The following is a 25933-nucleotide window of genomic DNA, read 5'->3' as shown; positions in this document are numbered from 1 at the left end:
CCCCCCCCCCAATTAAGATGCCCTCTACACATAGAATGTATACAAGTGTAATTATTTTGGCTAGGGTACAATTTTAAAATTGATATGCATTTTGTGTGTTTTATAAAAGTTCAACCCATAGTGCAGATGCAATTATACTATTACAGGTTTCCTCGCTTTATGTGGGTTCTGTCTGCGTGAATTTGCTCTTCTGCAATGACCCTTTTTATACCAGTGATTTACTATATGTAAGATAAATTCACTCTTATGCGATCGGTGTGGTGGAAGCCCACAGTCAGTTGCTTCGTGTGGTACATTGTGGAAGTGATGTGCACCAAAATATAGTCTCCTGTGTGGATCTGTGCTCCTCATTCATTGTCTGCAACACATGTTTCTGTAGCTGCCATCCCCATTATGGCTTCTAAGCATCCTGCTAGCTTTTCTCCTACCCCTCTCCCTGGTTGGAGGGTGATGAAAGCCCCTTGCCTGTTGATTCTCCTATGGATGTTACCCTGCCTGTACCTCCTACCAGTGATGTGGAGTCTGACACTGAAGACCCTTCACCACCCTCTGTTCACTTCAACTAAACATTCACCACTACCCTGTGCTTGTGTGTACTGTCTGCTGTTGGTGAGTACCAAAATTGTCTTGAAAAGGGGTAGAAATGGGTCTGGGGGTTGGTACAGTTGAGATCTTTGAACATATCCCTATCTCTTACATTGTAAAGTGGGTTCTCTTTATGTGAATTCGAGTTATGCGCCATTTTCCAGGAATGCATGTACAGCATAAAGCAGGGGAAACTGTATTAAGGTAGTGTAGACTGTTACAGGAATAACTAGTGTCAACATAAGCACTTTTAAACTGGTAGAACTGGGTCCACATTTGTAGTTTTTTGACTAATTATGCTGATAAAACTACAAAAGAACTAGTTCTGTTATGGAGCAGTTAACTCCATTAGTTCAGAGACTGAGTTGTTGAACTCTGTTGTGGATGCTGTATTTTCTTTATGCCTGTGCTTAACTGTTATCATGAATAGTTGCATTTCACAGAGCTACTCACATTTGCAAAGTTAAGCACCCACATGTTTACAGAATTGAGGATAACACAGGGGGACTGAAGAATTGGGGAGATTAAATCTAACTCTCCCATTTCCATCCCAGGCCAAGAACTACATCCCCTCCTATGCCATCCAAGCATTCTGCATCTCCCATCTTAAAGCCTGTTCCAAAACTCCATTTAATTAAAGCCACTGCAGTCTTTGGGACCAACACAGACACAGCAGTGTGTCCTCAGCAGCCAGACCCACCTTCTGGGACTTTCCAGAGAAGCACAGGCCCAACCCGGATTGACAGCACATCACCATGTGGCTGCCCCTCCCCATGGACACCCATCTGGCCTTCGCCCTGCACAAGATGGCCACGCTCACCAGCCTGCAGTACGTTAGGCATCTGTTTGGTGTGGACAAAGCTACCACCAGGAGGCCATCCTGGAAGTGTGCAATGCCCTCCAGGATGTTTTGGGGGACACCGTACTCCATGTGGGGTTCTGTGCCCTGGGATTTTCCCAGTGCATTAAGGGCCTCAATGGGACCCACATCCCCATCACCTGCCCACCCCATGGAGACTGCCACTACTACAGCTTAAGGGGCTTTCACTCCATGGTGCTCCAGGCCATTGCAGACCATTGAGGTGCCTACATGAACATGAGTTCCAGGTGGGTGGGCAGCACCTACAACACCCATGTCTTCTGGAACTCCAGCCTCCCAGGCATGGTGGAGAGTAGGCATTTTAAACCACGGGTGCTGGACCTGCAGATGGGTGCTGTGGTTGTCCCCACCTTGCTCATCAGGGACCTCATCTACCTGCTCCTGTTCTCATTAATTCATGTGAGTGGCTACCTGGACTCCTGCCATATCCACTTCAACCACTTCCTGGGGTGGACCCATACCCTGGTGGAGTGTGCCTTTGGCTGCCTCAAGGGCTGCTGGTGTGCCCTTACCATCCATCTCAAGTTTGCCAAGAACAACCTCCCTCAGGTCATCACTGCAGCCTGAATGCTGCTTAACATCTGTGTGGTCTGGAAGTAGCTGTTCCAAGAGGCCAGGGTGGAAGAAGTGTGGTGTGCAGGGGATGCATGACAGCAGGAGCACCACCTGTGGTGGCAGTGGTGGCCCCTCCTGCTGAGGCTACAACAGAGCCATGCACTGCCAGCAGGGGCCAGGGCACCAGGTGTGGGAAACGCTGGCTGACCACCTCCTCCAGCACTCCCTGCTCTAGCTTGTCTATACTGCCACCTACAGACCCCTGCCCATGCTCACCCCCAGCACCATGCTTATTGTAGTCATGTCTCACAAGAACAAGTTTTTATTTCCCTCCTGTCAACCTGTGGCTTCCTCCTCCCAACAAACAGAGCCCCTCCACTACCCTCTCCACCAACCAACAATAAAACACCGTATTCCCTATGAAAACTTTGTTCCATGTCCTTTGTGTGCTGTCCCGTGGAACCATGGGGTGGGACAACTAAGGGGCAGAGTGCGAGGACAGGTGGCCAATACCCTGGCCTTTGGACATTCCCTGATGGGTGCACATGCCATGGCAAGTGTGACAGGTGGGGGCTTGCAGAGGGGTGATGGCAACTGGTGCTCTCCCAGTGCAGGTGGCTCCCCTTCTGGCCAGCAGGGCTGGCATGTGATCCTGGCCTGGCTGCAGCTGTTGCTCTGCACTCGTATGGAGGCAGGGCAAGCTGTAGGGCTGGACCCAAGTGCGGGGGCTGGGTGGCACTGGACCCAGGGTCAGGGCTAGGCCAGGGGCTTCTAGCTGCTGGAGGCTGCACAGGACCTCCTCCCAGGCCCAGGTCGGGGCCTGCTGCTCAGTTACAGGTGGCTGCCAGGGGTTAGGCCAGGCTAGAGCTGGGGGCCAGGCAGTGGGCGGCATGAAGACAACTGCCAGAGCCAGAATAGTGTTCAGCACCTGGTGGTCATTGTGGCCTGCACTGCCTGGGCCAGGATAGCACTCTGCTCCTGCAGGGCCTCCACCTGTTCATGCCCCAGGTCCGGGGGCTGTGCCTGGAAGTCCTGGCCTGCCTGGTCCCACACCTCCTCATGGGCAACAGCCTCTGCCCACCACCTGTCCTGGTGGGCCACATCCTCTGCCCTTCAGGCCTGAGTGTCCCCCAGCTGGTCCAGGAAGAGGGTTCTTTCTGTCCAGGGTCTTCCTTTGGTGGAGCCAGTGCATCAGCAGGGCCCTAGATATGGCTGGCAGCAACACTGAGGCTACAACCCGGCTGCCAAGGGCAGCTTCTGCTCCATGTGAAACTACAGGCCCTGTAGAGCCATGAGACAGAAGCTTTTTGTAAGAGTTTGCAACAGTTCAGAGATAAGATTCTCTCCATCACGGCCATGTGCTGTGCAGCCTCAGCTCGGGGGTCAGGTGTGCACAGATGGCCAGGGACCAGGGTAAGTCAGCCTGGAAGGCCCAGGCACCCACCAGCCAAGCCCCTGGTCCCCACTTGCTCCCCTGGAGCTGGCAGGCTGCTGGTCACAGGCAGCCTGCCTCCCCCACTCTGTTCCCAGGGTGGGACAGGCCAGAATCCTGGCAGCAGCACCTGCTGCTGTGGCTCCAGAAACCACTTTCCCCCAACCCATCCAGCAGGCCAACTGCTCTGCTGTGCAACTGCTCTGCTCTGCTGCTGCCCATGGACTTGGGGACCATAGTGCTCCTGGGTGACTGGGATGAGAAGCTACCTGTGTCCCTGCACTCTACACAGGGGTTTTCTCTGGAGAGGCATCCCAAGGCCAGACCCCCCGTGCCACTTCTGTGCCCCAAGTGTGCCCCTGCTGTGCCTGCCCTAGGCAGTGCATGAGGAGCTGTTTGCATGGGCTGAGGGGTGATTGACCCAGTATGCCCTGCTGCTGCTGGCCATGATGCCCTAGGTGCAGCTACACACCTGGTACTGCACCCTGAGCTATGACAGTGCAAGCAGCAAGCCCAGGCTGCACCACAACCTCCACAGCTGCTTGGAGAGCTATCTGTTGCTGTGCTACATGTCCTTGTCCCCAGCAGCCAAGGAGGACATTGCTGCTGGCCTCAGCATGTTCCTCAGCATGTAAAAGTCCCATGGCCACCTAGCTGTGGGAGCACAGGCTGCTAAATAAAGTCCTGCACTGTCTCCCACCTTTCTGCATGCTGTGGGGAGGGAATCTGGGGTCAGGGGAGTGTAGGCGGGCCAGGTGGGAAGCGGGGGGAGAGTCAGGGGCTGGGGCTAGGGGCATAAGCAGGGAGGGCTTACTACATAGTCAGGGCCTGAATGACTGGCAGCTCCATGCAGTGTTCTCAGAGGGTGGGATGCGGGGGGTGGGTGCCCAGCTGCCTCCCCACCCCAGGAGAAGCTGGCACTGCTGGTGGTTGGTGGTGACATGGCCGGCTATGTCTCATAGCGGGGGCTGGGGCTATGGAGCTGGCATGGCAGGCATTGGCTCAGGCTCCTTGAGCTGCTAGTGGAGGGTACAGACGGGGAACTTGGCAGGACAGACTGCTGGACACCCAACAAGCCCTCCCCCAGTGACATGTCACAGGGGGTGCTAGGCCACGGAAGGGGCTAGGGCAGGCTGCCTGTGCTGGTATAGATAGCTTGGCTATGGGCTGGGTCCTGGGATGTTAGCACGTCTGTCAGTTGCTGTATAAAGGGAATGGACTTATGGGCAGTCCCTGACCAACAACTGTGGTTAATGATGGAAACCCACTGTGTCCACAAGACCTTGACCTTTATGCAGCACTGCCATACCAACTGGTCATGCATCCACCACCCCCACACCGCCAGCCCCTCATAGATGTAGGCGTTGGTGCGCCCACCCCATTTGAACTGGTGCTGTACCTCTGCCTCACTCTACAGAACCACAAGGTCACCAGTCTTCTCCATGGACCAGTTGGGGCCCCAGGTGGTGGGCACGGGTGTAAACATGGGCATTAGTGAGGCTGTCTCCATCATGGGTCCCAGGCCAGCTCTTTGGGCCCCTGTGTAGTTGTCCCTGGCTGCTGGGACAGCTGCCTACAGCACCCAGCACAGGGGCCCGGTGTGGGACTGGCAGCTGCACAGTAAAGGCAATGCCTTGGAGCATCTGCAAGCTCAGGGCAGGTTGGTGGGGGTGGGCTGTGGGCAGGCGGAGTTAGCTGCAGCAGCCAGAAGCTGTCTGCAGCTGGTTCTGTGGGCTGGCAGGCCTGGCTGGAGCCTGCAGAAGCCTGGAGCAGCCTGCAGGCCTGGATGGCATGGACTTGTGCTGTGCTAGACAGTGGCATCGGGGTGCAGACAGGATAGAGTAGCTGGCCAGTGGCATGTACAGGGGGACACAGGGGCCTGGAGTAGCCTCAGGTTTCCTGCTAGTGTGCCCCAGGGCTCTGACTGCCTGCAGGCTTTTAAAGGCCTGAGGCAAGGGTTGCTATAGATGTAGCCCAGCCCTGGGGCAGGAGAGGCTCTTATCCTAGAGCTCCTGGGTCATGTCTACACATGCATAACTGTGCAGTAACTAATCAGGAGTAAATTTATTACATGAGCAAATTGCTACTAGAGCAGACTCAATGATCCAGTTTAGCAAACTATATCTTAAAATGAATCTACCAAATTTATGTTCCCTGGAACATTTCACATAAAAAAGAAACGATTTCTACACACACAACACTGGTTCAGTATCCTGACTAAAATAACTTGCTACTGCTGACAATTAAGGCCTCGTCTATTCTAGAAACGGTTTGGTGGTTGTTAGCTATATAAGCAAAATTGAGTGATAATGCATGTTGTACCAGTTTTCTGAACAAAAAAAACTACAGTGACAAAATGATTCTTCCCCCCACCCCCTTGGAATAACTGTATCTTTGTTATGTAGCTATATTTGCAAAACTTTCCATGAAAATCAAGCTTAACAGAGTTTCACTTTCAGTATAAATGATACAGGAGTGTGCTGTGGTGTGGTAAAACACAGGTTCACACTGGATTGATGATGAATTCAGGAGGTTGTTACAGAAGTGGCAACAAAATCAGAACATTATAAGTGACTTAAAATTAACCTTTCAATATAGAAGTTCAATGGGCTAAATCTCCTCCTTGAGTGTCTAAATTACAATAGCATTCATTTAACTACTCTTAAGTAACAGAAATCTGTACTGCACAGTGGTAACATTTAATTTTAAGCCCCAGCAATGGCCCATGTCAGAGGTTATTACAGTTGTAATAATAATATTAATATTACACAATACAACTTATTTTTTCTCTGATTTATAAACATAAAAGTATTAAAACAAAGTTATTGAACTATAAAAACTTAAATTTATGAAATTTCAGGGCACATTTTGAAGCATAGTTTGGTCACTTTGTGCCCTTGCATTATGCCAGAATCTTGAAGTACAAAATCACATGGTACTTTTTCAACAGGACCCCGGTACATTTAGTATACAGAATGCATGAGCTCAAGAACTATCCCCGGAGCAAAAGACTGAATATTTACTAAGTCCACAGTGTATTAACTCTGGATCTTTATAACTAGAGGTGGGCAAAACCTTTATTTCTTTCTCCAACAAAACAATGCGTACTCAGATTAAACAAGAAAATTAATGTTGAATCTATCAACTGTAAAGTAACTAAAGAGCTCCCTTTCTAAGTTTTGTTTGTTCATAACCATTTGTCAGGAAAGCCAAATTGCTGACTTAGCCAAATTGACTTGGGCCATGTTTGCTCCTAGTTTGGCCAGAAAACCAAAAAACCCCCCAAAAACAATAAATCACATTTTCACATAGCCCTAACTGCAATATATATACACATACTAGTTTGTATAATACATATGAACATAGAAGTGTCACAGGTAGCCTCTGTGTATGACACATGGCAGATCAGAGAGAGGGTAAGCAGCAGTGGTAGATAGGGAAGAAAGCAGAGCAGCAGGTTGGGTAGGGTATGAGAACAGAGTAGGAAGTAGAAAGTAGAACAGCAGATTTTGGGGAGAGGAAGGGGATCAGTGTGGTACTTAAGGAGAATGCAGGGTTAATTTGTGGCATGCCTACCAACAAATGTTGGCTCTCTTTGTACTAATGCATATATAAACAGACATGATTAATAAAGCATTCTACTCATCCATTTATTACTTATATAACTCTCTGGGATAAATCCTAAAATGCACAGAACACCTCCCACTGCCATTCACATGGTTCTCAGTATAAATAAGCAGGAGTGAGACAAATCCTCTTCAGTGAAAATAACTGAATCATACACATTTGAAGTAAGTGAAAATTTGTCAAAGACTTCAATGGGAGCTGGATCAAGCCCAGTGTTTTGCTGCGTTCATCAGAATCTTTCATCTTCATTATAGGATAAATATGCCTCTGACAAACACTGAAAGCATTACAAGTATCATACTGTAGATAGCCACAGCCTCCTGAAAACAAGCAATTAAGCTGTCAGTTTACAAGGAGGCTGTAATTTTACTTGAAAGTATGTAGTATTTTGTAATTTTATCAATCCAAAGCATATGAAAAAAAATATTATAACATAGCCTCTTAGCCAAGTAAGTTTGGTTACTGGAAAAAGAAACTGACAGGAATGGCAGGTTTTATTTTGCAATCTTTACTCAGGCAAATCTGCTGACTTAAATGGAACGTTTCATACGCAGGCTTCAGGATGACAACCTGAATAGCTCAAGAGAAAAGTGAATTATGGTGCTGTTACTCAGAGGTGAAACAGGACCATTCTGTGCGCTGGGCAACAGTGGTGCACTATTGCCCCACTTCCACCCCTCCCCCACTTTAATGCTGCTGCCATTACTCCAGTGTGGGTGCATCTACACATGCAATTAATACAACATGATAAATTCTGGAGCAGTTTGCAGTGGAGTACACTGCTCCCAGACACAGCATCTATATGTGTGCCTAAGACAGCAACTCTTTGAGCCAGGGTGGACCAGCCCTGGACTGGCAAAAGGCTCGGGGGGTAAGCCCCAAGCCATGGCATTGGGCAGCAGAGGGGCTCACTGGGGCACAAGGGTGTAGAACCTGTAAAGCCATGTGACTGACTCCCTAAGCCAGCTGCTTGCCTGGGACTGCTCTGCCGCTGTTCAAGCTGCTGTGGTCCCAGCCACTGACCACATGTGTGTTGCAGTGCAGTAAATGACTCCGCCATAAGATAGTACCGTCTCTGTCAGTCCTATCTTATGGTGGAGTTAATTAATTTACTACGCCCTAATACTGGCATCCATGTAGATGTTGATGCTTTACTACTGAACTAATTAGTCTACTACAGTAAAGCTCACATGTAGATGCACTCTGTGGCCATTTCCTGATGAGTGCAGCCATATGCTCTAAAGCACCATATACCACGTTCCACCATTCTCCATGCTGCATGGAGAGGTATTTTTTACCCCTAGATATCCAGGGGTCAAAAAACCTGCAGAGAAAAAATGTGGAATGGTGCACACAGCAGCAGTATGTGCCGCCTGACACCAGAGCATGGCCAGTCGGAGCTGCACTTTGCTGCTGGCCAGACTCCCCATGGCAGGATAACTACTGCTGCAGCCCCAGGAGGCCCCCAGGAGGCCCCCAGAACCCCAGGTAAGGCTGCTGGGAACAGCCCACTGTTGGTGCAAGCCTCCCATACCCCACCTGGAGTAAACTACTAAGCACCAGCACGTGTGTGGCATACGCGTTCCCTGGGCACAAGTAATGGTGCCATAAGGTGCACTACCATTAGCTGTCCCCGGGGAATCAAATGTCCACACATCTGGATGCGGCCTGTGTTTGAGTTGCATCCTCCTGACTGCAAATGAGAACGGAGTTAGCAAGAAACTTGTCATGCATAAGATTGCTTCTTTTTTTTTTTAAGCCTAAGTATCCCTCTTCTAAGTTATATTTAGTAGATATCATTTTCCAATGGATATCTGTAAATGGCAGGTTAATACCAAACCCTCTGTTAAGTCTGGAGAAAACCAAATTCTGTCTTCAAAAGGAATCTAAGTCTCATTTTTTATTGTGATTTAGAGGAGCTGAAAGTCACCATGACACCTAGACACTTAAGGGGAAATTTTTTAACCTTTGTGCATCTACATGTCAGTTTTCTTGGCATGTAAGTGGGTTTTGTTTCTGCTTTGTCACTTATGCATAGTTTATGATTCTAGTTCCTCTACAGCACAGACAGGTGAGCATACTTAGGCTATGCACTGGCCATATATATACCCATGATGCCAGAAGTTAGGCATTATTAGTGCCCTCTAAGCACACATTTTGAGGCTGAGCCACTGCCCCCTGCATTTAATGATTATTGGATAAAATAGATGGAGAGCACTGCAACAAGGAAGTTTCTGACCCATTGGGAGCAATGCTCCAAGCCAGAACCCAGGGTCTGCTCCTTTCCAGGGAGGCATCCACTGAGCTACACACCCCCTAGTTCCTCCTAGCCCCACAAAGCTTTTTCTCTTGGCTGCCCAAAGAGGCCAGCTTCAAAAGGAGCACTGAAGAGGACAGTGGATGCTAACCTGTAGTGTAGCCACCACCTGGAACTGTACTGAAAAGTCTCAGAAATGCAGAGTAAAATTTTCAAGAGCACTTAAATGGCTTAAGAAGTATATCTCATTTTCAAAAGAGATTGAAAAGACTAAGTCTCATGGGCTTTCAGTGGGTTTGGGTTCCTAAGGCACACATTTTCAAAGCTACAAAAGAACATAAAATACAAATAGGTGCCTAGGAAAATTCAAGTCTCCAGGTTCCTGGTTAAGTTTTCTAATCACACAGCTATTAAGGCTAAATTATGGGAGGGTTGTCACTCTCCTATTCTTCATTTAATCATGGGTTTGTGATGGGTTTCTGGCTGGCTACATTTTTGTGAGTTAGACCTACATGGGTATGCCTCCAGAGTGGATGCATGCACATAGATATAGAGCTTCCGCGCCAGTGAATAGCTTCGTCACATGCTCAGTCTGTGTGCGCATGCTCACAAATGCACACTACACATAGGTAGTAAAAATGCCATTTATGCAACTGGAAAAATATTTAGATGCACAAAGGGAAATAGAATTTCACCCTTAGGGCTAGATTTTCACAGACAGGAGCCTAAATATGATGCTTACTATGATTTTTATAACAAAGATAAGGTGCTTGAGCTTTCTTTTGGCAAAGGAAAGAGGTAAAGAATGGGAATCACACTAGGCATCCATCTGCATTTTAAGTTGTTTTGTAGATTTAAAAATATGTGCCTTAGGAACTTAGGTCCCACTGAAAGTCAATGAGACTCTGTCTTCTAAAACACTTTTAAAAATGAGACATACTCCTAAGTTATCTAAATGCTCTTGAATGTTTTACTCTGGATCCAATTTTTTTTTCTCTCTGTTTTGTTCAGACATAGCAAACATCTGTTATGTAGGCAGTGGAAATAGTTGTCTTAGGCTACTAGCTTGTGACACTGACTGCTAGTGGGAAACAAAGCGGTTTACATAGGCAGAAACAAATCCTTTTTCACCCTCAGCATACATGACTCTTGTTTTTCACTGTGCATAAACTATGCCTGCCTGTCTTTCAGAAAAGCCCAGAAGGAGAGAATTAGTAACATAAAATGAACATATGTACACTGAGGGACTATTAGGGCCCAATCTTGTCCTTTGTTATTTTATTTTTTGAATTGGAAACACAGAATTAACTGGTTCTTCAGGTGTAAGGGGAAGTCTTGAGTGATATAAGGCTGTTGTGCTGGTCTTACCCTACCCAATAGCACTGGGGGCATGTTGTGAGTATTGCTGCACTTCAGCAAATCCCTAGCTGCTGCAGTAATCCCTTCAAGGACATTGCAGCTAGAAGTAAATTAGGCACACATTTTCCTCCTTGCTCAGGCCTTGCACCAAAACGACTCTCAGCCAAACCCAAAGAACAACATTTTTAAAAGCTAATATTTAGGGGCAGCTTTTGGAAACTCACCAGCATCAGTTTTTACAAGCACAGTTTTGAAGTCTTAAATAACTGCATTTACAGCTCAAGGGTGCCTATATACGAGCAGTGAGGCTGCTCTGACATGATGTAATTACATCACATCAGAGTAGACTTGATTAATTGAGTCTGCTGGAGCCTGGTAATTACTATGCTCCAGCAGCCTTCATCTTGTGTATCAGCACCCCCATGCTTAAAAATGGCAGCGGGGGTGCTTTAACTAAGGCTCGTTCAACGAGCTTTAATTAAAGGGTCCCCGTTGCCATTTTTAAGCGTGGGGATACTGATACACAAGGTGCTTCTGGCTCTTAGAGTGGCTTTTGGAGCTGCTCTAATTAAAGTGTGCCCTACCCCACTCTTGAAGCATGTGTATAAATGCCCCAAATATCCAAGTGTTTCTGTCTTCAAATTAGGTGCCTAAATGCTTAGGTGATTTAAATTGCACAGGCAAGTTACGCAAACCGACAAAACTGTTGGATCACCAATTAATGGTAAGTTGTAAAAGCTGGTAGGGCATGTCTTGATAAACATCCTTTCTCTACTTGATTACAGAGGCTTATATATACAGAGAGGTTAGAAATCTTCACAACTCCATTCCTGGCCTTCTTTTTTTCTTATTCTGAGACCTACTTTTTACTCTGAACACATGGTGTTGAATGCAGTCCTTACAGTGTTGACTCACAAATGTCTCTCTTGCTACTCTTGACCTTCATTCAGCTAAAATATCCCAACATTTTCACATCTCCTTATGGATGCTGAATAATCAGGAATAAGCTTCTGATCTTTCTTTGTAAATTCGGCCTATTCTTCACTTCTTGTGTCATGGTGAACACCTCCAAAATCTTATCTTGCTCAAGCCCATTATATTAGCTTCACACATTACTTTGCTTTCTCTTTTGATTTGAATAGCCAGGCCTGCTTTTTCAGGCAGAACCACCTTAAAATCTGATCCTTCCTCTCTGTTCATGCTGCCAAGCCCTTGGCTGAGCCCTGATTATCTCATGCCTTTACTAGTTTAGTAATGTTCTTCCCTTTCTCCTTGAGCCTCTCTCTCTCAAATCTATTCAAAGTGTTACTGCTATAATTATTTTCATAGCTCATTGGTCTGTGTCACGCTCCGCTCTAAATCCTTCAAGCTCCCAGTCCTACACTATAAACACTTGTTGTCCTAACAAGCCCCTTCACAATTCTTACCAGGCCAGTGAATCAACCTTATTTGTTAAGTACTTTCTTTTTTTTGTCCTTTTCTCCATCTACTAGTTTACCATCCCTCAGTTAAAATCTCATCATTCTTTACAGCATTAAAATAAATGGGTGCTTAAGACCCTTCTACCTTTAAAATCTATGCCTCTCCCTTCAAATGTTTCCCCAAAACTGAACTATTTCATAATGCATAGATATATTGAAAGCTAATTATAGCTAAGCCAATGGCATTACCTAACAACTATGTATATAAAACCAGTAGGGTTAACTTGTATTTTCTTCACAGGTTGTGAATTGACTATTATGTCTTCTTTTTGAAGCTGTGATGTATTGAAATCTGTCAGGATGATGGACCTGTCCCATGGGTCACCCTTAGAGGTTAATGGATCCAGAATATTTCTAGGAGATCATGAAAAACATGACTGCTCCTGCAAGAACAACTGTGTTCATGGCTCAGCAAAAATTTAATATCTTTTGCCTTCTATCATTTATAGGTTGGCACTGAAGTGCCAGCTTTGCTGGCTTCATCCTGCAAGATCACCTTGATTTACAACTGGTTTACAATGGATGCAGCATGAGGGAGGATGGTAACAGTACCAGCTGCAGAACCTTGTACTGATTCTGATTGGATTTGTCAAATAATTTTTGATCTCTCATGTTGGTTCTCTAGAGAACCCAAAAGTGACATTCTTTGCCTCTGCCATGCCATTTGACAGATCTCAATATTCGTCCAGAGAGCCTGGTCACACTGATTTGTATGTACTTGGTAGTATTTTTGGATGCCATTCACAATGAGAAACATTTCTAACAGGATTAGGGGGTGGGCTGGCAGATCTAGGATGGGTAGTCAGAGGATAAAAATAGCCCAGTCAGGATTGCAACAGGCTAGGGAGGAACAGGGAAGTAGGAACAGCACAGCCCAGGGTTGTGCTTTGAATGCATACAGGTTTCCACGAGAACAGGTTATTCCTTCATAGATCAGGTTAACCCTTTATTGGTCTAAAGTTAGTTAACCTTATGACCAGGCATTTAGATCAATCTACCCTTGGACTGTACAAAGCCTCAGTGACTTTTTGACAGTTAAGTCAACTGAGCTGTCAGAGTGTGCACATCCATGTTGAGCAGTCAACTTAAATGTGGTGCAAGATAATACATCTCCAAGGCATATTATTGTGAATCCCATTAGTGAAATCAACTCTGCAGGGGAGGGCTCACAAGATGGCTGCCACCATGTCAAAGAGCTGTATGTGAGTATGCTGTGACATGGCTTAACTTAAGTTAACTTACTTAAGTCAGCTAAGTTAAGTTACTGTATTTTATGTTGACTTAGGTGTGTGTACATACTCCAAGTGCCCATGTTAGGCCTGTCATCTCTATGAACTGCATGAGTAGCTAAAATTCATGAGCAGTGCTTGGTGCTTCTACAGGGTAGTTGGTATAGCTTTTAGGCAACTCCATTTTTCTTGTGGTTCATTAATTGTAAATTATATAGGACAACTGTACTTTCTTTTTACAGGCATAGCTGCACTTAGTTTCATAGGACTCTGTCATGAATTTCCTTGTATTCAACAAGATGGATATGAGGCTCAGTGAGAATGCATAGACTTCCAGCTGTTTCAGTATATTGAAAAAAAAATGTAATATCTGTCCACTAGATCCAAACAGCATTGTTAAGTGCCCAGCCAGTACCAGGAGGGAATGGGGACATAGATGAGAGCTGGATGACTTGAGACCTATCCAAAAAAGACAGTTGTAGTGATGGTAAGTTGGACAAGCAATTAAAAGGTATGGGACAATTGATCTCTCTCTCTCTCTCTCAGTTGCATTGTTGGATGGTTATGTTGGATTACTTTCTGTTAGAGGTTGTGACCCAAGACTTCATCATCTCAAGAACAGATTATTACAATGTGCTCAGTGTGTTATTATTAACATACTTATTGCGAGGAAGCCTGCTGCAGCCTGTTTGCTAAATGTTGCTTATTGGTAGAAGTATATAGTACTAGTGATCTACCAGAACACTGCTAGCATGCTGGTTTCTAGGTGGAGTGCAAGGCATTGGTTTTGTCCTATAATGCAAAAAGGGTTCTTCCCATTGGAACACTGCCATAAAACACTAAAATATCCTAAAAAAATGTACCTGAGCATGCTGCAAATCCTGCCTTTTTGAAGATACTTTAAGGGGCAATTGAGAATAGTTGTTATCTGATATGAAAATGTATTGATATTTTTTTAAGATACATTGATCATGTGATGTGGCTTTGGTCATTTTTCTTTATCTCCTATACTGTTTTGTTTTCAAATATAAGCTAACGTTGCTCAGAGAGCTTGGTGACAACTTAAGTCCTTTGTAAGACTGAATTCTAAATAAATGGATTGGTAAAGAAAGCTCTGGGTTTCCTCCATAATATTGGCTTATAAAGTACTCATTACTTGTACATTTGCTGCAGTAACAGATCTAAAAAGAAAAAGAGAGGAAACTTTTTTAACTACCTCACAAATTTAAGCAACTGTTGACAAAAAATCTGAAACAACAATGAAATTGCTTGAACACAGATTCCATATTGACCTACACATATCTTAGTGATTCAGCTTTCAAGGTCACTCTGATATGATATTTGAAATGCAGCAATGGAAACTTACACTGCTCAGAGGTCTGGGACTTAGTATTAACTTTTAGTTCAAATACAAAAGGCCTGTGAGGGACCAATAATAATTTTCATGTCAGGTATCTTGTGAACTACAAGCATTACAATGGTAGAAAGGTGGTTATCCATGTTAGTCTGAAGTCAGGCGGAAGTAGGGTAGGGTGGCACCTTAGATAGTAACTGGTTCAGACAGGCGTGAAGTAAGAGTTGTAAAACAGAAATTCCCAGTGCTTCCAGTTTATAAAAGCCTTTGTTTCCAATTTATAATACTGAATATCAATTCCAATGGTCTTGTTTTCTCATCCACAGAGATACTTCATTCTGAGTATGAAGTATACTACTTCATCCTGATTTTAGAGGCGACTCATTTGAAAGTGGGAAAACAATGTTGCAAACAAGGAGAAAAAGTATTAATAGTAAGAAGAACCAAAATAAGGCTACAAGGAAGTACACTTGCTTAATTACAGCAGAGCTGGAAAGGACAACGACAGCTGTTTAACACTTTTTTATTATAAAGCCCTATTTTCAGTTGTTTATTCCTTTGCCAAAATGTTATGATTTGGACCTTAATGAAGCCCCAGGTGTTTGCTTCTGGGCTAACATAGTTTTTTCTTTTTTTCCTCTGTGACAAGGGACACTTCAGCACTAATAGCATAATTCTTTCCAGGAATGAAGGTCAGGAAAATAAGGTTTTTTGCCAAAATAAAAAAATATATATAAAAACATCTGACCATCAAATTTGCTTCACTGAAAAGATCCAGTGTGTCCTTGTTTTGCTGCAAGGACTTGAAAATTGGCAAGGGGATTCCCAAAATGTCACAGAGATGCCATTTCCTATTCCACTAAATATCTATCCAAATTTGGACAGGTTTTTTAAGTCCCTGAAGACTGCTGTTTATATGTGCTCTGCAGAAGCTTGTTGGATTTTGACAGCCAAATTCTCTAAATATTCCATCTGCAGTAAGCATTGTATACCCCCTATTACTGCTCTGAGCACAGGTCATGTTCTTCTGTGTATGCTGCAGGACAAGCCAGCAGGATGTGCTCTGCAAATGTCTCTTATAACTGCTGGGGACTGCTTTAGTGGGGGTCACTATAATACAGAGTGGGAAGGGACTGGCTTATCTAAGATCTCAGTGCTCCTCTTTGCTGATGTCTAGTCAGCAGGAAGTAGTAGGGGGCAATAGCCTAGTTAGACAACAGAGATGAGAGAAACAGAAACACAAGAGCAAAGCATACTGATTCCCTTTTAATGCTGGAGGATGACATCTTTCTATTCGTACCAGTTGTCAGTACCTCAAATGCTAGAAGTCTATGTTCTGGATCAATAGATTCCAACATTCCCATTCACCCTATGGACCAGGGGTCATTTGGAGTCCACATGATACACTTTGTATTTTTTTTAAGCGTGACATATATGTATATAAGGTTTTGGTTTATAAAAACAAACAAAAAAACAGCCAAAAAGCTACATCAGGTATCAAACATGTGATGTTAGGAAATGGTAAATTCAAGGTCACCTAAAGAACCTTGATTTGGTCACTTAGTATATTACAATTACATTAAAATAAGGTATTTAATAATATAGTCACCTACTAGATTTTCTATAGACCTCTGCGTAATTTAGCAGATGGATACTGTTAACAGAAAAAGTAAGATCAACTTTAGGACATGGTGGGTCCATCTACATGAGACACTACATTGCTGTAGTGATGTGCTACAGTGACATAGCTCATCACTACAGTGACACAGTGGGCACAAACTGTGATGCCAACATTACATCACTGTAGTGATGGGCTACCTCATTATAACATACCACTATGGCAACGTAGCTACTAAAAATAATTGTGCTGCTGGGACAGTGCAATAATGGCTGTTCCTACACTGACATGTAGTACTTCCTAAAGCAAGTACTAAATGATGGTGCAGTAACAACTGCGCTGTGGGGGGCACACACGGACACACCCATTAAGGCCTAACAATTTCAACTTCCTATGTACCGAAGAGTAAAGCAAGTTTAAAAAACTTTAGCTTTAAGTCACTTTGTACATGGACCTTCAGTTAGGTTTTGTCAAGCTATTGAGATTTTACCAGGGGTTAAAGTAAGGGGAAGTGGTCAGTGGTTCACAGGTGCTTGTCAGAGGTGCCTCCCCAAACTGGCCCAAACCAGAGTGGAGCTCACTCATTGTCTTGGGTAAATACCTTCCCCTCATAGCTCCCGCTCTTCCTAAACTGATGCAGAGAGTGTTTTGATGTATTTTAACCAGTGGGTTCTAGTGACCTATTTTCTTTCCATATTGTGTTCTCATATGTTACCAAAACAAATGAGACTATTTATGTTCCATATTTCTGTTGATGATGTAGTACACAGATTCTGTTTTCATAGCCAAGGTGACTTGTAGCATGAGGAAATGAGGTGGAGACAAGCATACACAAACTATTTTCCTAAGCATAATGTCTTAATGCACTTAGCACATCTTTTAGGAACACACACGTTATGACCTACTGGGGCTAGACACACTGACAGAACATCACAAATTCCTTCAGTACCAATAAACTTTCCGAAGCATGGTTCTGGAACAGTATTTTCAGGCTCCACCAAATGCAGATACACATTACCAAACCAAAGACACAACAATAGCACTTCCAAATACCAAATATTTGGAAGCACTTCCAATAACCAAACCAAAAAGCACTTCCATTTGTCCCATTCCTTTTCTCCTTCTGCCCACCCTGTTCTCTTTAGCATCTTTCCTGCAACACTATGGTCTCGTCTGCTAGCACCTCCAGTATTGCTCTAAAATTTCATAGAATTACAGAGTCATACAGAAGTAGGGCTGGAAGGGACTTCAAGTGGTTATGCAGTCCAACCTTCTCCCCGAGGCAAGATCATCTTTATCTAAAACATCCTATACAAATCCGTTGTCTAACCTCCTAGCAAACCTACACAGTCAACCCAGACACAAGACAAGTTGCAATATCCTAATCCACCACAGGTAAAGCAGGGAGGCCACAGAAGCCAACATACTGCTGCAGCAAAGTTGTTAAAAATGTGCTTGAGAGATACCAGAAGAGGAACGTGCCTGCAACTACAGAGAAAGACAAAAAAACACAGAATCCAAATCAATCTGACCATGGGTAAAATACCTTCCTGACCCCAAATATGTTGACTGGTCTGATCCTCAATGGAGAGGCAAGACAATCTAAGTAGGAACCTCTGGGTTTAAGCCGCAATAGGAGCATTGGCACACTCCAGTCAATCAATACAGTAAATCCCATCACATGATTAAAATTGAAGATCAATATTAACTTGCTGCAATGAACTGTAAGACTGAATATACTTGTATTTCTGATCCCTCAACACTCCCTTTCAGACAGGAGAATCAAAAGATAAGAAAATCCCTTGCATTGTGAGGTTATGCTAGCAATCATACTGTTTATTGTTTAGGGAAATCAATGCAATTCAGCAAGTATATTTTTAAAACATAGGATGCTGGATAATACTGTAGTTAAATCATGACATCTTTAGAGAGAGACAGAAATGGCACGCTCTATACTGGGCTAGAGTTCAGAATCAGATGCAAAGGAATCTAGTAGGCTGTGCACAAGTTCAGCTATATACATGAACTTTTAGAAGCAACCTAGACTAGGAAATGTGTCTATCTGGGTTATATTATTGACTTAAGGGACAAGATTCAGATATTGAAAGCCTATACAAAAATATGGAATGATTTGGATATGAGAGTCCCATTTTTGTCCATCTCCAGGAATCACAATCTGGTATTTGTTATGAATAAATGGCTAATGAAATTTACCTCTTTGAGACAGCCCATAAAGTTGTTACTGACTGGTGACCCTGGAAGGTCTGCTGTGCTAGGACTGCCTCCAACATAGAAAAAGTCATCAGAACCCAGCATGGTGTAGTCTTCTTGCGTGTAGCCCGTAGTGGTCAGAATTCCATCCACTGATATTGTCACCTAGATAACAAAGCACAGGGAAAGGACACGCTATACTCAGACCTACATACTGCAGTCCTGGGATATGCCTGGTTTTGAGACCTAAGGCGGAACCCATTTTCATGTCTGTTTGAGGTTTAGTCTTGGTTTCTAGTCAACTACCCCTAGGAGCTCTAACTAGTTAAAGAGTTGTCTGATTGTTGAACTAGTGTCAGCATAGTCCCTATTGCAACTTAAAAGTTATTTAGCAGACACAAAAATGGTGTTAGTAGAATGTTCCTAGGTTAGTTTAGCTGGTGTACATATTAGTAAGTTTAGTAGTCTGTCATTGACTAATAAAAACGTGCACCTTGTTAACATAAAAGGCACAAGCTGTTTTTTCAGCACCATCACTATTTGCACTATATAACAGCAGTTATAAACCATGCAAGAGCCTAATTCCATGCCAAAGGAAGAAAAACAGCAAAACAATCATTGTAAGCAGCACACTCTGTTATGCACATGCAGGAAAGAGAGTATCAGAAAAAGAAAGGAAAGAAAAGAGGGAACGAAAAGAAACAAACTGCTTGTGATGAAGTAAAGATGTATGGAGGTGGCATTTCCATCATTCCCAGTCAAAGTTTCCATGCCATGCATTATGAATGGTTAGAAACTGGCTGAGCCAGCAGTCACTCAGGCCAGCCACAGTTTAGCTTTATCCCTTGTTAGTTAATCACAGCTTGATGCAAACGTTCGTAATGTTAACGATGCCCCTACATGTGAATTAAAAACAATTTGACAGGAACAGGTAAAAATAAGGAGGTCAATAACAGATGAAAAGAAGGAGTTAAAAGTAAGCAGAAGAGTACCAACCGCAGTTCCTCTTTTGTTAATGATGTCTACAGTTAAAAGAAAGAAAGAAAACACACGGCAAACCCAAAATAAGAAACAATTAGAATGATATCTACCGAACAATGTAGTTTGTTTACCATAGCGTGTCCAATGCCTGAGTGCTTTGTGGAGAAGGGGGGAGAAAGGAAATTAAAAACTGTGAACAGAATAACGATTGTTACTTAAAAAATATGATGGTCACTACCATGTTAGTACATTATTTGGTTCAGGTAACGGTTAGTAGAATGAAACATTCCATGAATGACATGTTAGTTATTAAGCATGTTAGTAACATAGAAAAAGGGCAAAAAAATTTTACAAGAAAAAAAAAGCAGACTAACAAATATGCCTCCACAGAGGTAACAGCAATAGTATTTGTCTTGTAAATATATTTCAGAACTTATCAGCTCTCCACTAAACATAAACAGACATACGGTAATGTTCCCTTCATCCTCCTTCCACTGAATGCATCTGACAGACATTCAAAATGGCTAAAGGGATCAAAATGCCTAAAGCTCATCAGCTGACCACTGCTTTCCCTGCACCCCAAACTGTTTCCCCCCAAATTCGTAGGAATTAATTCACATGTCCTACTCCTCAATTGTTTTATTTTTAGTTTTTTAATCTTTATTTTTATTTATTTATTTTTTTAGTTTAGTTTTGTTTTACAGCACACAAGGAATCCTTCTCAACTCCAAAACGTCTTTCGGTCATATTGATGGACTTTAGGATCACAGTTTACTGCAATGAAACAAAGCAAAGATCCTGACACATAGAATGAGTAGAATGGATTTTCTGCAACTGCCTTGCTGAACATGCACCTGCTTTACATCTACATTTTATAAGTGAACTGAAAACCCTTCCCCACCCTCCCCTTTAATCTTTCAAATTGCAGTTTTGGCTGATAACATGAGCAAAGGCAAATCTAGAAAGCGGGTCCCTTGCTGCCTCTTTCAAGTAACTCTGCATCTTTGTTGTTATTACCAGTAAATATAAAATGGAATATAAATTAAATATTGTGCAAACAAAATTCTTGTAACTATGCTATTTTGGAAACTATACACATTAATGTGCTAATACATGCGTAACCCAAACTAGGTATCCAACTGTAAATTCTTGTGGGTTACTTTCTTAATTTCTTTTCCTTTTTTTAAACTACATATAGCACTACAAGTCTAAGCTCATTGTGACCTATTTCCTTCACTATTAGAAAAACAAGCAGAAAAGTAAGAGTTAAAAAACATTTTTAAAAAGGGAAAGAAGAGGTTAGAACGGTAAGTTAACAGCTCCACAAGTAAGGGCTGTTTTGGTAAAGGGAGACCAAAGATAGTCCAATCAAGCTGCAACTGTTTAGAGAAATAACAGATATGTTAAGGATAGAATTTTAAGGCATATAGGGCAGTGAAAATATAGCACTTAACAAAATTATACATTTTAGTAGCAGTAAAGTATCATTGAATATCCAACCCCCAAACTTGAAAACAGCATACATAGCATTTGAATGCCAAATATGTGCATATAATGTTCATTTTGATAACTTATACAGTATATACACATACATGGACTTTCTTTACTCCCCACCTTAGGATTAACTACTAAACACAAAACCCGCACAGTAAGCATGCAAACTGCTAAAAGGATTAGAGGTGATAAGAGATTTTTTTTTGCTGTCTTTGATCAGTTAGATGTGGCTATGATACACAAAATGCCTCCTAAAATATTATCTGAGGGTTATTGTGACAATGAACTTAAATCCACTTTTTAAAACAAAAATGGATACCAAGTTTCTTTAGATTAAAGAACTGTGATTCAGCTAGAAGAATTTGCACCCTATGGACAATTATCAGTGTGCAGTCATGTCTAATATAGGACTGGAAGGGCAAAATATTGTACTAGAGGTATAATACCTGCAGTCTTTTGAAATCTCTGACTATAATATTTTCTCATTTAGACAGCACATAGCCCCACTACTTTCTAGATATGCCCCTGCTCAAGTGTGGCAGGAATATCCCTCTTTGTGCAAATAAAAAGCTATTTTTAAATATTTGCTAAACATCCAATGTCACACTGTTCCAATTTCAAATCACCAAACATTTAGCTGTAGCAGAAACAAAGTCAGCTATTCTTGTATCCATTGTACTGTTACCTGACGCAGATTCCTGGTTACTTTCACATCATGCCAGGCATTGTCATTAAATTTCCCATTCACAGGTTCCACCAGTGCTTCAAAGGCCCCTGAGCCCAAATTAATGACCAAGGAGACAGCTCCATTTTTCAGTGCAAGATTGACATAATCAGCTGATTTTCCTGTGTGAAGCATAAGTCCATTTCTCTGAAGAGTTTTAAATGACAGAGTTATTTCATCACTGCTGCTCTGTATAGGATTCTGTGATAAGTCATAGCAGAAGTATTCTGATCCCTTGAATGTTGCAATGTATTCTTCTTTTCCTGAGAAACAAAAAATAAAATAATAAATTGGAGATGCTAGATAAAAAGTAAATCAGTAAAAAGCTACTCTTTTTATAGTTAACTTTAATTATATCACCATCAAGTGCTTTGTGTTCAACACCTTTAAAATGTCTAATATAATGCATTTAAAATACTTAAAATCTATGAAGAACTTAAGAAAAACTGACACATTTAGCATATAATGAAATTTAAAATTACACATAAAGTGCATCTATACATGTGCTCCGAAGTGGAGGGGGTGGTTTAATTAGAGCTGCTCTAATTAGAAGGCCTGTTGCGTCACATGTATGCAGCATCCCGTGCTTCAAAATGGTGGCGGGGTGCTTTAACTAAAGCTTATTCAATGTTTTACTTCAGGTGTGTGTGTGTGCGTGCGTGCTCATTCAATGAGCTTTAGTCAAGGCACCCCCACCATTTTGAAAAGCAGAGACACTGAATATACATGACACGGAAGCTGCTGGATTGGGCTAATTAGCACGCTCCGGTGGACTTACAGCAGACTTGATTCAGTGAGTCTGCTCTGACATTTGCTAATTAGCTGAATTCAATCATGTGTATAGGTGCCCTTAAGTACTACTTACGGAATCCTTAGTAACCATTGGAAAAGCATCTCTTGCTAGAAAACAGGTTAACTAACACAATTTGACTAACGATGTTTAACAAAACTTAGAAGCTAGGGCCAGATCCTATTCTACCTAGTAGGTGATAAACTAGGCATAGGTACCTAAGTATGATCCCATTCCGTCCTGCTAGAGTCCTTGAAAAATGTTAATTCTCCTACTTTTGTAACACATCATCTTAGCTTTAAGACTAAATCACAAGCAGCTAGAAGGAGCCATTTACTTGTGTTTGCTGTCTCTCAGGGACTCAAGCAGGATAGACTAGGATCACATTAGGCACCTAATACAAGGAATAGGATCTGGCCCTCAGGCCAGACACATGCCATGTTCACAAGTAAGTTAAGCTTAGGGTGACCATATGTCCTGGATTGGCCTGGACAGTCCCAGGTTTTGGAGGTTGCCTCAGTGTCTGGGACACTGGAGAAAATTTCAGTGAAATTCCTGGACTGGTGGGAACCGGCAGGGCGTGCTGTGGAGGTTCATTCCTATCTGGGCCTTTTTCTTCAGTTCACTCAAGGGAGCCCTGCCAACGAGCTGCTCCCTGGTCTGGATCCTGCTTGGCTGTGAGCAGATTGACTTCATGCTAGAGTCAGGGTACGGGTGTGCGCATTGAGCCACAGAGTCAGGGTGCGTGTGTGCATGTGCGTGCGTGCGCTGCATTTTGCTGCCCAACCCTACTCGTGGGAGCCGCAAGGTTGGAGCTGTGTGTGTGTGTATGCACGCGTGTGTATGTGTGCGCACATGTGTGGATCAGGGGCATGCATGTGTGTGCATACGTGTGTGTGTGTACATATGCACATATGTGCATGCCTCACTGTCCTGCCCAGCCCTGCTCCTGTGAGCTTCAGGGTCAGGGCTGTGTGTTTGCATGCATGGGGATCAGGGCTTTGTATGTGTGCGCGCGCACACACACACACACACACACACACACACACACACACACACCATGCTGTCCTGCCTGGCTACACTCATGGAAGCCATGGGGTCAGAGCTATGTGTGTGTTCATGCATGTGTGCACTGGCAGCCCCTGGCCTGGATTTCCCTCAAATTATTATGGTCACCTTAGCTAAGCTTAATATTTAACCCAAATTCTGCTTCTGGATGGCATTTAAGTATCTAACTTCCATTGAAATATAAAAGAAAAAAAATTAAAATCAATTAAATCAGTCAAACTACATACTTAAGTACTTTTCAGGATCTGAGCTTTCAGGCCTTTCCTGGGCAAACAGCAACCAACCACAACGCTTTATGATTGTATTTGTTCAGAGTCAGGGCAAAAGTATATTTAACATCCCGCTAGTTAACATGTATTATGATACTTAAGGTAATATATTTATATTGTATTTTACCACCTAGACAAGGTCATAGAGAAAGAAGTCCTGTTATACTTCTTGGGTACTATTCGAATAATATAAACACATACTAGAAAGTCCTTTTCTACTAAACAGTATGAATGGAATCCTGCCCCAGTGATGTTGGGGTAGTTATTGCCATCAACTTTCTTAGCACTAGGATTTCAGGATATATCTTGATTCTTGACTTTTTGCTGCATATGCACCCATTTACACATGGGAAAAGTTACTTCAAAGTTTGTGTAAAGCACTCTCAATTGTGCAAATACATTTATAACTCTGATTTGATAGCATTTTATACATACTGTACTGCAAGGTATTGCTAAAACACATTCAATTCATGTAACAGGTCTACTGTACCAAGCCATTCCCTTTTACTCCCATGACCATCCAAGTAATTTGTATTCTTTTTAGAGAGAAATGTAAAATTATTATCAAATTAGGGGTATAATGAAGAGAAAAAAGGAAAAAAAAGTTGCCTAGGAAGATAAATCTTCCTTCAAAAAAAAAAAAAAAAAAAAATCAAAGAAAGAACTCAAAGAAAATGAACAAAGACATCACCACAACCATGTAATCCCACCACCTTCCAACAAGGACTAACCATATTTTCTGAATGAAAAAAATCCTTCTGAAAATAGGGTTCTGAGTGAGATGCCCAACTTCACACAGAAAATCTGAAAGACTCAGTGATAACATCCAAGCTTCCTGACTCAAAGTTCTGTCTTAACTACAAACATGGATCTCTCTCCCACATACTAACACTGCTGGCAGGGTCCAAGATTTGCTGAGAAGAGGCCAGATTTGACGAGGGAAAATAACAATTCAATGCAATTTCTAACCTGCCAGACAATTTGAAAGATTTGTGTTCCATTTCCTGCTTTGAATTCCCCTGGGGTTTTGGGTAAGTCACGTAGGGCTTGGTCCATAAATAGGCATTGCAACATTCAGCATCTAACCACGTACTAGGTGCTTAAATTCTACATACAATACATAAGGCAAGTTAGGCACCCTAGACTAGGACTGAAAAGAGTCAGCCACCATGCTAACCAGGTCGCTGTTTAAGGTGTCCATTAGAAAACACTGAAGAGAAGGCCATGTCTTAACGTTCAGGAGCTTGGACAACTATTGCACGCCCTTTCTTTCTCTCTCCATCATATCTCCCTACCATCCTGGAGCAGAGATTTTTTTTCTCTTGTACAAAGAACCCTATAAAAGATTTTTTTTTGCTGAACACTTTTTTCCTGAACAAGATAATACTTTGTCAGAAAATTCCTGACAACCTGTACACCAGTAGCTTTTGGGTTTTATTTATTTGTTTGAGGGAAGAGGGAAAGGCTTCATAGGAAAGATTGGAAGTAAAGTTGGGCATCTAGAATCATCTATTAATTCTGTCTGCACCACTGTCTAGTCTATCAGACACAGCTGATAGGAAGATTTATTGCCCATACACTAGGGATATGCAGAATTTGCTGTATTGGTTCTTCAGGGCATAAAATTCCTCTGATTCAAATCACAGTCCTAGATGCAGAGCACGAAACTACATTGGTAGTAGTGTGTACTGAACCCTAACATGTTTCAACAAGGGAAAAAAAACTGTGGCTCACTCCGCATAAAGAATTTCAAAATACTGCATTTGCTGAGGTTTCAATACACTAGACAGCAGACTGTATGAGTTCTATGGATCCCACTTAATGAATATTTAATAAAAGAGTAAAAATTTAAAAAACAAATTTGCTCATTACAGATTTAGGGAAACCCTGAGTTTATAATAAAAACCTATTAAAGTACCACGAATATATTTTTAAAAGATAATAAATCTAATTTGCACCATCTGTGACAAGCTCTACAGTACATACTATATACTTACTACCTTAGAAAACAATGAATAT

The 25933-nt window shown here is 42.7% G+C and overlaps 1 protein-coding gene across 29 annotated transcripts in view; it reads right to left on the bottom strand.

Moving 5' to 3' along the window:
• NRXN1 (neurexin 1) overlaps nucleotides 1-25933 on the bottom strand; it is a 1443145-nt gene that overhangs the window by 899705 nt on the left and 517507 nt on the right. For 14 of the 29 annotated variants that reach the window (XM_019516265.1, XM_019516266.1, XM_019516286.1 and 11 more), the window contains 3 exons: nucleotides 21749-22050; nucleotides 19680-19724; nucleotides 18592-18753 (listed from right to left, as the gene is read on the bottom strand). In XM_019516265.1, coding sequence (XP_019371810.1) covers nucleotides 18592-18753; nucleotides 19680-19724; nucleotides 21749-22050 — 509 coding nt within the window. The remainder of the gene's footprint in view (nucleotides 1-18591; nucleotides 18754-19679; nucleotides 19725-21748; nucleotides 22051-25933) is intronic. The other 15 variants (XM_019516275.1, XM_019516282.1, XM_019516284.1 and 12 more) reach the window with 2 other exon arrangements.

The sequence above is a fragment of the Gavialis gangeticus genome, unplaced genomic scaffold (genome assembly GCF_001723915.1).
Source record: "Gavialis gangeticus isolate Ggan-Ray unplaced genomic scaffold, GavGan_comp1, whole genome shotgun sequence".
In the NCBI taxonomy this organism is placed as follows: Eukaryota; Metazoa; Chordata; order Crocodylia; family Gavialidae; genus Gavialis; species Gavialis gangeticus.
This window is presented reverse-complemented; position numbering and strand designations above follow the sequence as displayed.